The sequence below is a fragment of the Chinchilla lanigera genome, unplaced genomic scaffold (assembly GCF_000276665.1).
Source record: "Chinchilla lanigera isolate Chin_1 unplaced genomic scaffold, ChiLan1.0 scaffold00012, whole genome shotgun sequence".
NCBI classification, from domain to species: domain Eukaryota; kingdom Metazoa; phylum Chordata; class Mammalia; order Rodentia; family Chinchillidae; genus Chinchilla; species Chinchilla lanigera.
Genome location: NW_004955413.1, coordinates 24,850,177 through 24,867,872, shown reverse-complemented (window position 1 = coordinate 24,867,872; position 17,696 = coordinate 24,850,177). Strand labels below are relative to the sequence as shown.

Sequence of the window (17,696 nt, the reverse complement as noted above, 5' to 3'; positions counted from 1 at the left end):
ACTGGTCAGCCCGGAGGGCGGGGCCGGGCTGGCGTCCCGGGCAGCCCTGCACCGGCCCAGGGCAGCGGTGCCAGGCGGGCGGGCTCTGGGACTGGCAGCTCCCTGCTGGCGCCTGTCAGGACTCCGGGAACAGGAGGGAGGCCCGCTTTTGCTCAGTTCCAAAACAAAACAAAACAAGACAGGGGCTGGGGATTTAGCTCAGCGGCAAAGGCGCTTGCCTGGCAAGCGCAAGGTCGTGAGTTCAGTTCCTGGTACCGGAGAAAAAAAAAAAAAAAAAAAAAAAAAAAAAAACAAGACAGCGAGTGGGGGGCGGGGTGTGACTTCGCTGCACCTTCCTGGGCCATTTCTGGGATTGCAGTCTGTGGGAACAGAGAAAGGCGGGAATGACGGTCCCACAAGGAAACAAACGGAGTGTGAATGTGCGGGGGAGGGCGGGTGTCGTGTGCAAGATGCCCACGATCTAGGTTAGATTTGGTGGGGGCGGAACTGAGAAGAGGATGCCGCTCTGCTCCGGAGTGGAGAAAGGACATTCTGAGGGCTTCTTAATTGATGGTGTGTGTGTGTGTGCTGGTATTGCAAATAATTTGCACTCCTAGAGGTTCATCTGGAAGAACAGGCTTTGACCTTTTCCATCGTGTGAAACCTGGACTTAGTTGTTAACTGTTCTGTGATGCCAGGACGCTGCAGGACAGGCTGAGATAAGAGGCACTCGTGCGCTCTGGGAGCTCCGGAGGCGGAGGCAGGCTGGCGGCAGCTCCCAGCACACGCCCCCCACCTCCATTAAAATGTTTAGTTTTTTGCCAGCAGCAGCGTGGGTACTGGGTAAACAGGTTGCTTTGTTTCTGGCCCTGGGCAAAGTCTTCCTCTGCTTCAGCAGGGCAGGGGTTAAGAGGAGGAGCCCTGTGTGGGCATCGGGGAGCTGTCAGGTGGGGGAGGGCAGTAAGGGGTGGAACTACCTTATAAGGAGTGGAAGACAGCCCAGGACCCAGGCCAACTTCCTGCTTTGGCTACTACCAATTGGTCCTTTACCAACACCAGCTACAGTCAGGGAAAGATGCCAGATGGGCATCCCACCTGGAAAAGTGCCAACTAGCCCAGACAGGAGGCTACTTGTTTTGTAAAAGAAGATGTTCTAGCTGGGGGAACCTGACCTTCTGGTTTGCACTGCTGGGGATGGGTGTGTTAGTGTATGCTCACTGCAGGACCAGGAAAACCAACAAAATTTCAGTGTGGACGCTAACCATGAGAAGCAATGAAGAGTTACAAGTGTTAGGTATTCTTTAATCCAGGCTGGACTTGAACTCACTGTGTAGCCCAAGCTGGCCTCCAACTCACAGTGATCTTCCTGCCTCAGCCTCCTGAGTGCTGGGATTACAGGCATGTCCCACCACCCGGCTACAAACACTATGCAGGAACTCTTGAGGGAGTTTAGGATGGAACAATGACTTTGTAATCCAGACTGGTCACGATGCTAACTTGAGACTTCTCACATTGGTAATCTGAGATTTGGAATTTGGGTTTGTAGAGCTGAGAGTTTTATTAATCCTGAGCATGTGGTGGAACACTGCCTTTGGCCAGGTCTTTTCACTTTGGCCTCCTTTACTTCATTATCAATTTCCGCACCGCAGACCAACCAAACTGTAATGCCACACTTCCATTTGTCAGTTTGTTAACAAATATCTGTTATGTAACCCCACAGTACACAGCCTTGCGCTGAGCATGTGTGGTGGCTGTAAGACTCTAGCTGGGACCTACAGCTCATTTCTGAAGCAACCTGCAAGCTTTTTGGTGGAATGGAAAGACCCAAGCCCTGCAGCCCGTCAGGTCTGAGCTCAGATCTGGCTGTCACTCAGGCAGGGTGGCGGTGGACAAGTTATTCACCTCCCAGGTTCCAACAGTGTAGGTGGGAGGGATGACACCCACCAAGCCTGTTCGGAACACACGGGGCTGTAAGGAGCCATGCACCTATTAGATGTTTAACACAGTGCCTCATCCTTGTCATATCAAGATGTGCCTGCTGTGCAGTGTCACTGGTGGGGGGTGCAGAATACAAGATGGTCACAGATGGGCTTCTGGGGAAAGGGGTCTGGAGTCAGGTGTGACTGAGGCCCTGGACCTATGACTCTCTCAGGAGAAAGAGGAAACAGTACCATCCAGGGAACTGGTGAACTGAAGCTGGGCAGCTGGGAGAGGGCAGCATGACGGGTGTCTAGCGTGGAGGGTGTGCCAGGTGGCAGTGACTTAAAGCATTTGCCTGGCACCTTGTGAGTGCCCGTCACGTGCCGGGCTCTCTGCTCATGTCAGAAAGTCCCAGTTCAGCCTCACAGGGTGCTCAGGAAAGAAGCTTCCAGGGTGGCCAAGTGAGCCCTGGCCAGGGCACTGACAGAAGCCAGGCGTCAGCTTGCACAGGGGTCTGCCCTCTGCAGCCAGGCCTCTGCCCTTCCTCCTGCAGGGAGGACCTGGGACAGCCTCAAGCTGCATGTGTCATCCTTTCTTCAGGTGAAAGGTCCACATCCCACCTCAACATGTCGCGGCGAAGCCAGCGTCTCACACGTTACTCTCAGGTTGATGATGATGGCGGCAGCAGCAGCAGCGGAGGGAGCTCGGTGGCCGGGAGCCAGAGCACCCTGTTTAAGGACAGTCCTCTGAGGTAGGGACTTGGGGGAATGCCACCAGCTCTGTCCATCCTGCTGCAGCCTTCGTGGTTGGAGATGCCTGAGTTTGCCTAAAGGGGTTCGTCGTGTGAGGTGCTGTACCAACCTCCCCTTCTTTATCCACTGTAAGCTGTTGCTGCTACCCTCACGATTAAAGAACAGGAAGTGGGGAGAGGCAGCTTCAAGCACACACCAGGCCGGAAACCCCCAACTGCAAGCTGGGCTCAAAGGAACCCCTTCTGCTCTGGATGGGTGTGGCCATCCTCCCTGGCCCCTGGCCTTGCCCCGTCTCACCACCTGTACATCTAGGTGTCCTGCCCCATCTTGCAGATGCGAGGCCAAGGCACTGCTAGCTCTAGGAGTCCAGGTCATCTCAGGCTGGGTTTTCCATGGATTGTCAAAATTACTAGTCCATGAAGAAGCATGGGAACAATCTTTGGCTTTGAACTCAGAGACCTAGGTTTGAACACTGGCTAACTGATGAGCTGGCCTGTGAAATTTAGAGATAACAGGAGCAGAGAAAATACCTAGGGCTGAGGGTGTTACTCAGCGCTAGTGTGCTTGCCAACACCAAGGGGGAAAAAACCCTCACTGGTAGACCTGGTTATTGGTTGCCTAGCAACAAGACCAACCCATGCGATCCATCGTAGGGTGTCAGGGCGCTGCTTCCTGGCTGGACTCACCTCCTTGCTTCCTGCCTCTCCCCTCGTGACTGCCCCACAGGACCTTGAAGAGGAAATCCAGCAACATGAAGCGCCTGTCCCCAGCACCACAGCTGGGCCCCTCCTCTGATGCGCACACCTCCTACTACAGCGAGTCCATGGTCCGGGAGTCCTACATAGGCAGCCCCCAGGCCGTGTCCCTCGCCAGGAGCGCCCTCCTTGATGACCACCTGCACAATGAGCCCTACTGGGGTGAGTGTCCCGAGCCCTCTACCTGCAGCTTGGCTTCCCCCAAACCCTCCTCAGTGTCCCCCTATAGAATGCCCCTCTGCCCCGGCCAGCGATGCCCCGGCGCTGGGAGGCCTAGCAGAGACCCTGCTGTTGCCTGGCAGGTGAGGACCTGCATGTGCGGAGGAGGAGGGGCACAGGTGGCACCGACAGCAGCAAGGCCAATGGGCTGGCAGAGAGCAAGGCCACCGAGGACTTCCTGGGCTCCTCCTCTGGCTACTCTTCCGAGGACGACTTCGCGGGTAGGTGGCTCCTCCCCTCCCAGCTCATTCCAGATAATGTGAGGGTGTGGGAGGCCTGGACACAGAGCACCCCAGCAGCCCAAAAGAGCACAACACGTGACAAGCACCTCACAGCCTGGCAGGGGCACCCCTCTTGCGCCCAGCCCTCCCTGAACCTGGGCTGTGGCTCCCGAGTACTTGTCAGTCTGCCCCACCCAACCCATGGCCAACACCTCTGGGCTCTGCTCTTTGCAGCAGTTCACTGTGGGGCCCTGCGCATAGTAGGTGCTCAGTAATTGTTTGTAAGGCATGTGAGTGACCTCCGCTTTGTCTGATTCCGATCAATGGATTGAGGGATTGTCAGTGAGGAGAATCTCTGGTAGGAGATAAAATGTCAGAAACCTTCCATTTCATTCTTTCCACAAACATTCCCTGACCTACTGCGTGCTAGACCCGTGTGGTGCTCTGGGGACATGAAGTAGAAGGCTGTGTGGTCTCAGCTCAATAACAGTCAGGCTTCAAGTCCCCAAGGCTCTTAAAAGCGACTCCATGCTGACAGGCTTCTTCTCACCCTTCCCTGCAGGCTACGCGGACATGGAGCAGCAGAGTTCAGGGTCCAAGTTAGGGAGCGTGGTCTCCCAGGCAGGCTCCTTTGCCTGGGCGGTGGTCACTTTTCCAGGTGGGTGCCGGCTGGGTGTGCTCAGTGACTTCCCCTCTGCAGCAGTAACTTCTTACCCATCTCAGTGATTGGGCTCCCAGAGTAGGCACGGGGCTGGGGCGGGCACCTTTGGAGCAGCCCGGAGGATGTGGGCAGCGTGGACAGGTGGGATTGGAACCTGGCCACTGTGGGATGGGACAGAGGTGCTGGCACGTGAGTGCTGCGAGTGGGACAAGGAGAACCACAGGTGGGGAGAGGGTGACATGCTAAATATGACCTCAAGTCTTAGGCTCGAGGGCCTCTTTTTCAGGCCGGCTCTTCGGGCTTCTCTACTGGTGGCTTGGCACTACTTGGTACCGCCTGACGACGGCAGCCTCGCTCCTGGATGTCTTTGTTTTAACCAGGTGAGTGAGACTTCGGCCAAACAATGGCTCAGAAACCCTGGGACCCATGAAGCATCAGACCTCTATGTGGGCATTTTTCCAAAAGTTCCTCCAGTTTGCTTTTATCAGTGAGCTGGGAGCGGATCCCCAGTGCCATCCTGCCTGACAAAGAGGGTCCCAGGGGCAGGTTTTGTGCCCAAATCCATAGCCCGGCAGGGCAGGACTCAGGAACACAGGTTCTTATTTCTGCCTGGACACTTCCTACCAAGCATGGCCCGGCCCAGCACTTCTGAGTTGCAGAGAGCCATGGGCTTATCTCAGCACTCGGCCCCGAGGCTCAGCCCTGAAGTAGGTGGGGTCCCAGAAAGTCCAGCTTCCTTCCTGGGCCCAGGACAGGCCAGACCCCAGAGTTTTCCCACTCTTCTTCCTCTCCCAAGTTCCCAAGCCACAGGACCAGGAACTCACCCCTTGGGCAGAGGAAAGGTCGCACTGGGATCGCTGCAGCCTGCTCTCCCGAGAAGCGGGGCAAGGACAGGCAGGCTCAGGGCACCAAAACAGACTCCTGGCTCTGGGAGCAAACATTGTTTGTTTAGAGAGTTACATCGTTTTTCTATGTTTCTGTATTTGCTTTTTATATTTATGGAGGCTCTGTCTACTGAAATGTTTGGGTTTGTCAAAGACCACACCATTTGTTGTTAATCACATCAGTAAAATTCAGTCAACATTGTACCCGTCACCCCATGCCCTGCAGAGAAAACGGTAGCATTTATGCTGGCCCCGGTCCCACGAGAAGTTCAAGGATTGTCCCCCTCAGTTCTACTGAGGATGCGGGAGAAAGTCTGAGGGACTCGCTGGGGGGACACAGCGCCCCAAGCCACCCCCTCACAGCTGCACCCCTGTGTGCCCTCTGATCCAGGCGCTTCTCATCTCTCAAGACGTTCCTCTGGTTTCTCCTGCTGCTACTGCTCCTGACAGGCCTGACCTATGGTGAGCCGGGGCAGGGAGAGTGTGGCTGCCCGTCCAGGTGATGGCACAGGGCAGAGGCCGCACCCCAGGCCCTCCTGCCACCCCACGGGGTCCTCCCCTGTCTGATGCTGCTGAGCTCTCAGGGTGTCGGGGGGTGGGGCAAAGGACACCCAACCTATTGACCTCGCCCTCAGCTGGGCACATCTGGGATATTCTCCAGGCCACCCAGGACAGGAACACACCCCAAGACAGTGTGAGTAACAAGCAGGAGCTTGGATGCTATTATCAGTAGCCGTCGTTTTTCCCTCCATTCCAAATCAGGACATAGCCTGTGTGGGTGAATTGTTTTTATAAGATCAAGTTAAATCTTTAGCTGTCTTTAAGCTAAAAACAGTGTAGTAAAGAGAAATATATATCCCTTTTCCACACTAAAATAGCACAGTCACTCGGCCCCTGCTTGCCATTGTTTCCGTCTTTGGGACCATCTTGTTCATATTTGTGTTTTCTGGGATTCTTCCACACCCAGTTTCTGGAGACTGAACCCAGGGCCTTGCCCATGCTAGGCAAGTGCTCTGTCCCTAAGCTACATCAATAGCCTCACAACGCTCTTATTTTTTCTTGAGGCAGGGTCTTGCTAGGTTGCCTAGGCTAGCCTCGAACTTGCAATCCTCCTGCCTCAGCCTCTCAAGCAGCTGGGTTTACAGGCAAGTGCCACCACACCCTACCAATATTTATGCTTTATGTTCTCTTTAACAAGTACATTTGAGTTTGCCAGTTTCACACAAGCTGCCTACGTAGCTCTCAGGCTCACCTTTAATGACTGTACGAATTTATAATTAAAGGCCACGCTTTATCATTTTTTGGAGTTGGTTTTATAGGTTTAGCAGCTATTCAACTTGTATTTCTTCTGTTAATGACAGGGTGAGACATTTTCCCAAATGTTGGCTTCCTCTTTTGTTTCCTGTTCATACCCAGTGGAAACTGGGCAGCGCCCTTAAAATAATAATGGTCCTTTCTAATTGCGGGGCAGTTTATCCCGAAAGCACTTTCCTAGGCCTTATCTCGTGCCATTTAGCTTGTGTGTCTCAGTCATCCCCTGGGGGTGCGGGTGGATGGGGCTGGTGGCCTGCACGAAGGGGAGGGTGTGGTTGTGGCTTCGAGTACAGTGGCCACATGCTGCCCTTCCACCTGCTCCCAGCCCACCACTGAGCCACAAGCGACCTTACCCGGCTGGAGGCCCTCAGCCGACTTGGTTTTCCAGGTTCTCCCCCACCCACACCCCTTAGGAGTAAAGGTCACAAGTAGATGTCGCCAAAGCCAGAAGTATGTCCCTGTCTGGCTGCAGCTTTGCGCCCAAGGGCTGTGTTTTGGTTTGGGGACACTCAGCCCTGGCAGCTCACTCAGCCCCCTGGGGAGTTTCTTTTTTTTTTTTTTCTTGTTGGTTTTTCTCCGGTACCGGGAACCGAACTCACGACCTTGCGCTTGCCAGGCAGGCGCTTTTGCCGCTGAGCTAAATCCCCAGCCCCTCCCCTGGGGAGTTTCTAAAAACTGCTGCACAGGGCCCAAGCCCAGGCCACTCAGCCCTCTCTGGAGCGCGCAGTCAGATGCCCGATGTTTCAAAAGCTCCCCTGGGGTGACTGTGCTAGCAGGCCAGGCCTGAGAATCTCTGCCAGGCCCTGGGTTCGACCCCTGGGTCACCCCTGACTTATCATCGCTGTCTTCGCTGAGACTTGCTGAAGGGCCCGGAGGATGAGAGAACGGGCCACCTCTGAGGCCGTCAACCAGAAGTGCCACCCCTGGCGGCCCAGGGCTCTGTAGGTGACACAGGCCCCAGTAACCAAGGAGACGCTGCTGCCACCTCCTCCGGTGTGACCAGCCTGTCCCTGTGCACAGGTGCTTGGTACTTCTACCCCTTTGGACTGCAGACATTGCACCCCGCGGTGGTCTCCTGGTGGGCAGCGAGTGTGAGCAGGAAGCAGCCTGAGGTGTGGGACTCCAGAGACTCAGCCCCGCATCTCCAGGTGAGCACCGAGGTATGGGCTGACCCTGGCCTCGCTGTCCCTGCACCTGGCATGCCTGCCTTATACCTCGCCACAAGCACAGCGTGAGGAGATGCTGTCCTACCGTGATGCCCCTTTCCCTGCTTTCCGGGGTGCAGCTGCTGGGGAGAGGGGGTGCTGCACTTAAACGTATCTCAGAATGGTAAGCAAAAGTTAGCTGTATCCAAAGATCAGAAAACAGAGGCAGAGGACTAATTACTGGTTACTTCATTCCTTTGTTCCCTTTCAGTACAATCTCACCAGGGTTCCCTGAGCCCCTTCCCTGTGTAGCATCATATCCTGCTCCGCATCTGCCATCACAGAGAAACCGCCCTGAACTCTGTGGCCAGAAACCACAAGCATTTGATTGACTCAGGGGTCTAGGTCGGGGTGGCCCTTCTTGTCTGAGCAAGGACAGGGCACGGTGGCTGGGCCCTGTGTGTGTGCTGCGTACAGTTACTTGGCTGGCCGGCCTGGGCCCTTGCAGGGACAGCTGTCCTCCATGGACACTTTGGTCAGCCCCAGGCTCGCCGAGCCTTGCTGTCATGGAAGCCAGGTAGGGTTCCAAGGGAGAGGAGGCGGCCGCACGGCTGCAGAGGGTGCAGACACAGGGAGGAGTGAGGGACGGTGCCAGTTTGACATCTGCCAAGGTCTAAAGAAGGATCTAGGAGCCTGCAGTCCCATGGGGGTGACAAATGACAAGTGGTCACAGAGACAGGATGTGGTATGAGGTCAGGTCACTTAAAACTCTTCACCCCCCAGTTAGAGTTACTTGACCGTGGTTTGCATCCTGCTGGCTTTGATACCACATTTTTAATCACATATTTTTGTGGGTGTTTTCTGAGCATGATCTTATTATCTCATAAAATAAGGACGTACTCTGTCACCTCCATCTTCCCTTTTTCATCATTATATTCAATGTCGGGCACCTTTCCCTGAAGAAGAGGAAGTAAAGCCTGGGCTGCCCTTTGTCTCATTGACATTTGCATAAAGACACTGAGAAAAACAGAGGGGGAGGGGGGGTGGCAAATCAGGGTGGGGGGAGAGTGGTGGAGAGGGTACTGGCTGGGGCTGTTTAAAATATGGGATTTTTGCCGGTTGTGGTATCACACACCTGTGATCCCAGCACTCGGGAGGCTGAGGCAGGAGGATTGCTGGGAATTCAAGGCCAGTGTGAGCTACATAGTGAGACCCTGCTTCAAAAAAAAAAAACAAAAAAAAGGGACTTCTAAAAATCAGAACCTCTGCCAGTCAGTGCTTTAACTTGACTTGATAGTTGATGGATTGTGTCTTATAATTTCCCTCGGGGAAGATTTTGTTCTTTATGCCAACAAGGTCCTCAGAATTCACAGCGCTATCAGATGGCACCCTGAGGTCCAAATGACTGTTCCTCCACCTTGGACATCCAGTTAAAGAGGAAAAAGAAAGCACTTTCAAATGGTGTCCTCTGCTGTGGAAGGAGTGGCCACAGTTGAGAGCCACCAGCTAGAGCTCAGGAGAAAGATAGCAGGCAGCAGCCAGCTGGCCGCCCAGGCTCCTGTGCCTGCCCTGCAGCGTCTCACCCTTTCCTTGGACAGTCCCTGGGCTCAGACCCTCTGCCCTGGCCCCCTTCCCTCCTCTGGGATCCGGCTCTCACAGCTTGTCCTGGGGCCCCGCCTGGCCACCCATGCCTCGCTCTACCAGCACACCCAGCTGGAGCTCTTGTGTCTCCCTGCCCGGTGCAGGCACCCCTGGACTCTCTTTCCCTCTCTGCCTCAGTGGTGGGGCGCCCCATCTCTCATGTGCGCCCCCTTCTTCCCTCCCTGCAGGCAGAGCAGCGCATTCTGTCCCGAGTACACTCCCTGGAGCGGCGCCTGGAGGCCCTGGCTGCCGAGCTTTCCTCCAACTGGCAGAGGGAGTCCATTCGGCTAGAGCGCCTGGAGCTGCGGCAGGGGGCCTCTGGGCAGGGGGGTGGCAGTGGCCTGAGCCACGAGGACACCCTGGCACTCCTGGAGGGGCTGGTGAGCCGCCGGGAGGCTGCCCTGAAGGAGGACTTCCGCAGGGACACTGCCATGCGCATCCAGGTGGGGGAGCCGAGCTACCCGGGGGAGGAGAAAGCGGTGTGCCGCTTATGGGTGACGTCATGCCCGCCTGTGACTGGGTGTGTGGGGCAGAGGGGTCCCCACACGACGCAAAAGAGACTGCATTGTCATTTAGGGTCTGGCAACTCTGCCACTTGGCACTTAGGCTGGCTGGGCCTCAGTTGCCTTCTCTTTAAACGGAGTCTGGAGCTGGGCGTGGTGGCACACGCCTGCAATCCCAGCACTCGGGAGGCTGAGGCAGGAGGATTGCTGCGACTTTGAGGGCAGCCTGGGCTACAAAGTAACTTGTAGGCCAGCCCAAACTGCGTAGTGAGACCCTGTCTGAAAAAGACCAAAAAAAAAAAAAAAACCCAAAAAATGGAGTCTGTCCTATCTCCCTCCTACCCTGAGTTGTGAAGTGCGGGATTGGGAGCACAGCGGTGACGCTGTGTGGGGTTGTGCCACAGAGATCAAGCTGGGCTTTGGCACGTTTCAGAGAAGCTCCATGGCATAAGCCAAGAGCCGAAGCCTGGGAACCAAAGGATCCCTTTTTGAATCCCCGCTAGGCCCCTCCTATTGCAAGCACCCCTCCAAACGCAGCTGTCCAACCTTCATGTCCTCTCCTCCATGTCTGACAGGAAGAAGTGGCCACCGTGAGGGCGGAACATCACCAGGACTCGGAGGACCTCTTCAAGAAGATTGTCCAGGCTTCCCAGGTCAGTGGCCAGGGACCCAGCTTGTACCAGCGTCCTGGCCCATTTCCTCCTCTGTCTTTGGACTGTGACACCCCTGGGACCTTTGGTCCTCGCAGGAGGACTCCTGGGACCCTGAGTGGGAGGGCTGTGTCCCTGTGTGAGCTCAGCTGCCCGTGAGGTGCTCCGCAGGGCGGGGATGGCTGTCATGCCCGATGCGCCCATGCTGGACTGGCACATGTGGGGCGAGACTTTCAGAGACTTCAGCCAGGAAGCCAGCTCGCGGTCTGTCACAGGGGCTGGTTGACCCTGGCCCAGCATGTGGTTAAGCAGAGACCCCGGTGGAGAGCAGGTCCTCCCCGGGAGACCGTGTTCCCTGAGCCCAGTATGTCTTATACTTGTTCCTTCCTGTCCCAGGAGTCTGAGGCGCGCATCCAGCAGCTCAAGTCAGAGTGGCAGAGGTAAGCACCCCACCGTCTGTCCTAAACCACCCTGCACCCCTCGCTGGGCAGATCTGGGAGCAGACCCCAGAGTGGGTTCTGACTGTCCCACCCAGCTGGGAAGGTGGCTGAGGTGGCCAATCTGAGGCGCAGCCGAGGGCAGTGTGGGAGGTTAGAGGCCAGAGGCGGGCATTGCAGTGAGATGCAGACCTGGCTGACGGCCACTGCCTTCTCTGTATGGCCTCATGCTAGCAGCATGGCCTCCTCACAGCCCATATATCCATACTTGGGGAGGTAGAGAGGCTGTGGCAAAAGGAATTACAGACTCTGGACATAGAGGGAACCAAATCAGAATTCGCACTGGGCCAGACAAGCTAGGGCCAAGGCTCCTGGGAGAGCTAGACCCCCGAGAGCAGGCCTTGCCCCTCACGCTCACGGTGGGCACACACAGTGTGACGGAGGCCAGCCAGGGTGTCCTCGTTCTTCCTCAGCTCGACCTCACCCTATCCCCTTACTCCTCTCCCTCTGGGGCCAGGATGACCCAGGAGGCCATCCGGGAGAACTCTGCGCAGGAGCTGGGGCGGCTGGAGGCCCAGCTGGCCGGCCTGCGGCAGGAGCTGGCGGCTCTGACCCTGAAGCAGAGCTCATTGGAGGACGAAGTGGGGCTGCTGCCTCAGAAGATCAAGGCCATGAGGGAGGAAGTGAGTGTGAAGCGTGAGAGGCCCCCGCCGCAGACCCCCTTGTCAAGAGCCCGCCCTGGGTGTGCACAGCAGGGGCCTCTTAGCCCTGCCTGTTATTCCCAGGAGGCTGCTGCAGAGCTGGACATGACACAGGCGTGGGCTTTGTGGCAGGAGTGCTTCCTGTTTCTCATGGGTGCCCGGGGAGAGCTCCTAACCCTTTCCTCTGTGGGACCCCCTCAGACCCCGCTCCCCAGCTGAGCTCACCCCACTTGGCTGGCCTGGCCAGAGCAGCCCTGTGGTTCCTGCAAGCCTCCCAGTGACAGTGTCTTGTCCCTAGGTGGAATCTCAGTTCCCCGCCTGGGTCGGTCACTTCCTCCTGCAAGGTGGGGGTGCCCGCGCCGGGCTCCTCCAGAGAGAGGAGGTACAAGCTCAGCTGCAGGAACTGGAGAGCAAGATCCTTGCCCACGTGACCGAGATGCAGGGCAAGTCAGCTCAGGAGGCCGCAGCCTTGCTGGGACGGACACTGCAAAAAGAAGGCGTGGTCGGGGTGACAGAGGAGGTGAGCAGCAAGCGCACTCCATAGACATGCTGCTGTCCCCCCAGGACGGTTTATTCCAAGACACAAGTGACACACAGGAAGTCACTTTTGTCGGCTTTGGGCCACTGTGGGTGGTGGCGTGCTGTTACCCGGCGCCAGCATGGTGCCTGCCCAGTGGGGTGACCCGTGGGGAGCCAGTCCAGGGCAGTGGGACATGTGCTTCCCATTGAGACTGTCTCCCGGGCCTGTTTTAGCAGGTGCACCGGATCGTAAAGCAGGCCCTGCAGCGCTACAGCGAGGACCGCATCGGGATGGTGGACTACGCGCTGGAATCAGGAGGTTTGTGCGCAGCCTTGTCCTTCGCCTTGTCCTGGTCTGCACAATAGCTGGGCCTCTGGCATTTGCCAGGCAGCCATGGTGCTAAGCAGGAAGAGTGTGGAGTCCACACAGAACCCCCAACCTAGACTGAGCCAGGGTGACAGCTCAGGAAGCCAGGAGGTACCAAGCCGCACCCGGCGGGAAGAGGCTGACGTCCGTGGGTCAGGGTCTGGGCAGCTGCCCTCTGCACTCACCGAGGATCCTGGCAGTGGCAGGCCCTCCTCTGGCTGCGTCAGCCCTTCGTGCTGGGTTCCTGTGGTTGGCACCCTGAGCTGGCTGGCTGTGGGTGCCCACCTGCCTTTCTTCCCCATGTCAGGGGCCAGCGTTATCAGTACCCGATGTTCAGAGACCTACGAGACCAAGACTGCCCTCCTCAGCCTCTTTGGCATCCCACTGTGGTACCACTCCCAGTCACCCCGGGTCATTCTCCAGGTAGGCACCCAGTGGGGACCCCGCAACGGCTCTGAACACATGGGGGACAGCTCTGCTGGGTCAGCCAGAGCTGGACTCGGGCCCTGACCTACCTTGCCTTCCATGTCCTCCAGCCAGACGTGCACCCCGGCAACTGCTGGGCCTTCCAGGGACCCCAGGGGTTCGCTGTGGTCCGTCTCTCTGCTCGCATCCGGCCCACGGCTGTCACCTTAGAACACGTCCCCAAGGCCCTGTCACCCAACAGCACCATCTCCAGTGCCCCCAAGGACTTTTCCATCTTCGTGAGTACCCGGCCCGTGTGGGCTGGAAGCACTGCAGGAGGAGCCTGTGGGTCTCTGCATGATGAAGATAGGGTCCCTTTGGCTGGGAGGGAGGGGAGCAGATTGGGAGAGGTGGGGCCAGATTGAGAGATGGCCAAGTTCAATCCCACTTGTCCCAGGCTACAGAGCAAGAAACTGAGGCACGAGAGTTAAGTGATCCTTACAGGCCACAGGGCAGCCCTGTGGTAGCCATGGCCAGCGCCCAGACCAGACCCCCGGAAGCTCTGCTGAACCTGGGGCTGGGACCGAGTCAGCACCACCGTCCTCGCGCCTCTCCCTCCATCCCTTCCACTCTTTTGCAGGGCTTTGATGAAGACCTGCAGCAAGAGGGCACGCTTCTTGGCACGTTCACCTACGATCAGGATGGGGAGCCCATTCAGACCTTCTACTTCCAGGTACAGGACAGTGGCACCAGTGAGATGGCACCTTGCTTTTCCATCTGGGCACCAGATGTTTCCCCGGGCACTCGTCCTGCCAGGCATAGGGTTCAGAAAGAGACGCAGGCCCTCCTGCCTGTAGGTACAGAAGTGGAGATGTCACACCCTGTAGATGGCACCCAGGAGGGCGTCTTCCAGAAGCACAGTGTCCGGAGCTTCCTGAAGCAAGGCGCCCGCCCCCCCCACAAGAGTTTTAGGAAAGAAGGGTTGAGGTTACCAGGAAACACAACTGTGAAGGGTGTTCTGGAGAGAGAGGCCAGCAATGCCAGGGCATGGCCAGCTGGGAGCGCAGGCAGTGGCTGTGGCTTAAGCTTGAGTGGGCATCGGGTCTCCTGGGTTAGAAATGCAGATCCCCAGGCCCTACCGGAGAGTGATTCCTCAGGGCTGACGACACCTGGGAGCCTGCATTCAACCAAACCACCCAGAAGAGGGCGAGGCAGTTGAGGAAGGGGGAATTGTAGGAGGTGGAGAGGAGACAGTGGCAGGGAGAGGCCCGAGGCAGGAATTCTAGGTCTGGGGCTGGGGGTATGACATTGGCACGTCCTAGGTGACAGGACCATGTGCGTGTTATTAAGGTCAACTGTGGATGGAAGGGGACAAGCCTGGAGCCTGGGTGCAGGGTCCGGAAGTGGGGTCCGGAAGTGGGGTCCGGAAGTGGTTGCAGGGAAGTGGGCCAGAAAGGCTGAGGTCGGAGGGGATGTGGGGAGTGAGTCTGGGACAGCTGGGAGGCCCTGAATGTCAGGCTAGGGGAACAGGAGGAGCAGGGGACAGCTCACAGGCTACCAGCATCAGGGCTGGAGCCAGTGCCGAGAGGGGCTGACGCAGGGCCGGGGAGTGGCTTACCCACCACGTCCGGCCACCTGCGGGACCATCTGGTGGCACAGAGAGGAACTAGACTAGACGTAAGCCTTCTGGGCCCAGACACGGCCGTCTCCCCAGCCCCCTTCTCGGCCAGCGAGGTCTCAAAGGGTCCATGACACTCTGAACCCCTATCTCTATCCAGACCCCTAAAATGGCCGCGTACCAAGTGGTGGAGCTGCGGATCCTGACCAACTGGGGCCACCCTGAGTACACCTGCATCTACCGCTTCCGGGTGCACGGGGAGCCCTCCCACTAGCCCCGAATCTCTGCCTGCTGCCAGCCAGGGGCCACAGCCTTCCCTGCACACACTCTGCTCCAGGACAGGCGCGCAGCGCCCCACCGCTGCCCCCGCACGCTTGACCAGCGCTCTGACTTCTGGGGGCAAGAAAGAAGAGCCTGGCCCCAGGGAGAAGAGAAAGCAAGCACCGGGTCCCCTGCACCCTCCGCCCCCCGACTGGGCCGCCGAGTGTACATACGTAGCATGCTGTAGGGGCTGGGAGGCAGGAGGTGAGGCCTGCCCCGACCCACGTGGAAGTGTGTGGGTGAAGCAGGTGCCCGGCCCAGGTGGGTGGAGCCAGGGCCTCGGGAGGTGCATGGTGCCCTGCTCAGTCAGGGAAGCACCGCCCTGGAGGAGCCTGCTCAGTACCTGTAGGCTGGGACTGTCCCCGGGGCAGGAGACCCCCTGCAAGGCTGGTGCCAGTGGCCCGGGGAAGCCGGCCCCCCAGGACCGCCAAGGGTCTCTAGAAGCTGAATTTGTCCAGGGTATTGGAGGGCTGCCACCTGTGCCAGCCTGTAGGATCCCCTTTGCTGGGATGGCCTTTGCTTTTTCTCTGCGGATGCCAGGGTGAGGGCTGCCCTGCAGTGTTCCTCAGTGGGCCTGGCTGTGCCCCGGAGCAAGCTTCACACATTCCCCAGGCTATGGGTTGCCCAGGCCTGTCTGGGGGCGGGGAGCAGGGGGCTTCCTGGCCTCTCCTGGTCAGTGATGATGACAGTGTCATTCAGGATGTCAGGTGGAGGGAGGGCTGTCTGTATTGGCCCACTGCCCCCTTAAGCGGGCCTAGGGAGGGCTCTTTCTCAGGCTCCCCCTTGGGCTCTCTGCTCCCCCTCAGATGTTTCCTTTCTGGCTCCTCTGCAGGGGCAGTTGGGTGGGAGCTGGGCGGGATGTGGAGGAAAGGGGCTTTTAGACCAACAGGCCCTGCTGTATTATGTATATATTTTTCAAGGTCTGTTTTTTAACTGAAAAGCTAAGGGCTTGATTCTTAGCCCCGTTCTGTGGGGCACCGGGTGGTTCCCAGTTCCTTGGTCCCAGCCTGTGGGGAGGGGGACGAGGGGCTGTGGGCAGGCGGGTGCCCAGCGCCTTACAGGACCGGGCCCCGCTCAGCCCTGTCTCCGCTCAGCCCTGTCCCTGCCCCGAGACGACCAGGTCTTACTCTGCGCTCTCCTGTCACAATGCTGCACTGTTGGTTCTTAATTTTTTTAATCTCCAGATTCTAATTTATGCCTATGCAAAAAATAAAGGATGCCCAGGATCAGTGGAATATGGTTTTTATGTGGGCTTTACACAGGGCAGCTGCTCTCGGGGAAATGAGAGAATGGATTCTTGGCCAAGCCCATGTCCCCAAGGGCTAAAGGACCCGCACCCAGGACTTTGGGTTATAGCCCAGGTGTAATAGGGTTGGAACCAATGCTGCAAGGCCTAAGGCTGGGAGGAGGAAGTGAGCTGGCTTTACGAGCTGTCACTAAGGCCCCATAGGGAGGAGGCCCTTCCAGTACTGTGCCAGTGAAGAGGCAGAAAGTCATGCCAACCATGGACCCTGTCCACCTTACTCACAACTCCTCCATGGGTCCTGGACCTGCAGCAGGGAGGACACAGGAAGTGAGTACCCTGATGCACCAGGATCTGCTGGCTCAGAAGGAGCAGGTCCTGACCTTCCTGGAAAACAGCTGCCCAGACTCAGCTCAGGGACAGTTCCCTAGCTCTCACACTAACCAAGGCACCTTGCCCAGGGCTGGGCCTGGCCATGGCTGAGAAAATACAGGCAGGAACCAGCAGCAGGGACGAGTGGGCAGCCAGCCAGTGCCAGGTCAGGGCGGCAGGAGGGCAAGTCCAGTGGAACCTTTGGGTCCAGAGTGCCAGGACAGAGCTGGACCCACACTCGCTCCTGGCTCTGCCTCTGCCTGAACCGTTTGCTAATAAAGGAGACATCATCCTGGAGCAGGAAAGGCCGATAAACAAGTCCCCGGAACTTGTACACCAGGATGCAGTCTGCTGCTCTCTCCATGTGCAGATCCTGCTGGCCCACGGCGGGCCTCCCCAACCTCACCCAACACCCGCGTTCTATGCATGGGGCCCACTCCTCTCACTTCATCTCACTCCGTGCCAGGCACAAGTGAGCCAGGTAGGCTGTGGTGGGGATCTGGTCACCCGCCCCATCCCAGCCAGGGCCTCCTCCTGGCTAGATGCCAAAGCGCCTTTCTGCTGCAAGGCCAGGTCAGGCCTTGCCATCCGAGAGCAACAACTTTATTCTGCCAGCCACAAGTGGCTGAGGTTTTGTTCCGGTGCCTGGTGAGGAAGGCCAGGACCTTTGCAGTCTGTGACCCACACTGAAATGCTGAATTCACTCAGCTTTCTGCTGACTGATGTGGGCCAAGGGCTTAGAGCCACCCTCGAGTGTCTGAGGAGAGGCCAGGGTGGTAGCCAGAGCTCCCGAAAACAAACGATGGTTGTAGCGAGCACCACTGCATACAGGGGCAGCAGTCAAACCAGAGCTGGCTCCACCACGGCTCAGCCATGACCCCCGCTGCTCCAAGGCACTCGGTGCGGCCCTCTCATTAGGGCACCAGCCTAAACCAGCCAGAGCCCACAGAGCAACGCAGGCAGGAAGCAGCCAACAGACACAGGTGGCAGGAGCCACGGACAGGGCTCAACCAGCAGCACAGAGCTAACGATTCCCGCCTCGGACACGGAAGCTGTCACAGACCATGAT

At 57.8% G+C, this 17,696-nt stretch overlaps 1 protein-coding gene across 1 annotated transcript in view; it reads left to right on the top strand.

Moving 5' to 3' along the window:
• Positions 1 to 16,247, top strand: part of Sun2 (Sad1 and UNC84 domain containing 2) — a gene marked incomplete in the record, with an annotated part of 16,727 nt that extends 480 nt beyond the window's left edge. The window contains 17 exon segments of the mRNA XM_005379273.2: positions 2,500 to 2,650; positions 3,378 to 3,568; positions 3,709 to 3,846; positions 4,409 to 4,504; positions 4,794 to 4,887; positions 5,783 to 5,853; positions 7,726 to 7,853; positions 9,680 to 9,934; positions 10,570 to 10,647; positions 11,041 to 11,084; positions 11,599 to 11,764; positions 12,081 to 12,302; positions 12,536 to 12,620; positions 12,976 to 13,091; positions 13,205 to 13,372; positions 13,714 to 13,806; positions 14,852 to 16,247. Of these exon segments, the coding sequence (XP_005379330.2) occupies positions 2,526 to 2,650; positions 3,378 to 3,568; positions 3,709 to 3,846; positions 4,409 to 4,504; positions 4,794 to 4,887; positions 5,783 to 5,853; positions 7,726 to 7,853; positions 9,680 to 9,934; positions 10,570 to 10,647; positions 11,041 to 11,084; positions 11,599 to 11,764; positions 12,081 to 12,302; positions 12,536 to 12,620; positions 12,976 to 13,091; positions 13,205 to 13,372; positions 13,714 to 13,806; positions 14,852 to 14,965 (2,184 nt within the window).
• Between the last annotated feature and the right edge of the window lie 1,449 nt (positions 16,248 to 17,696).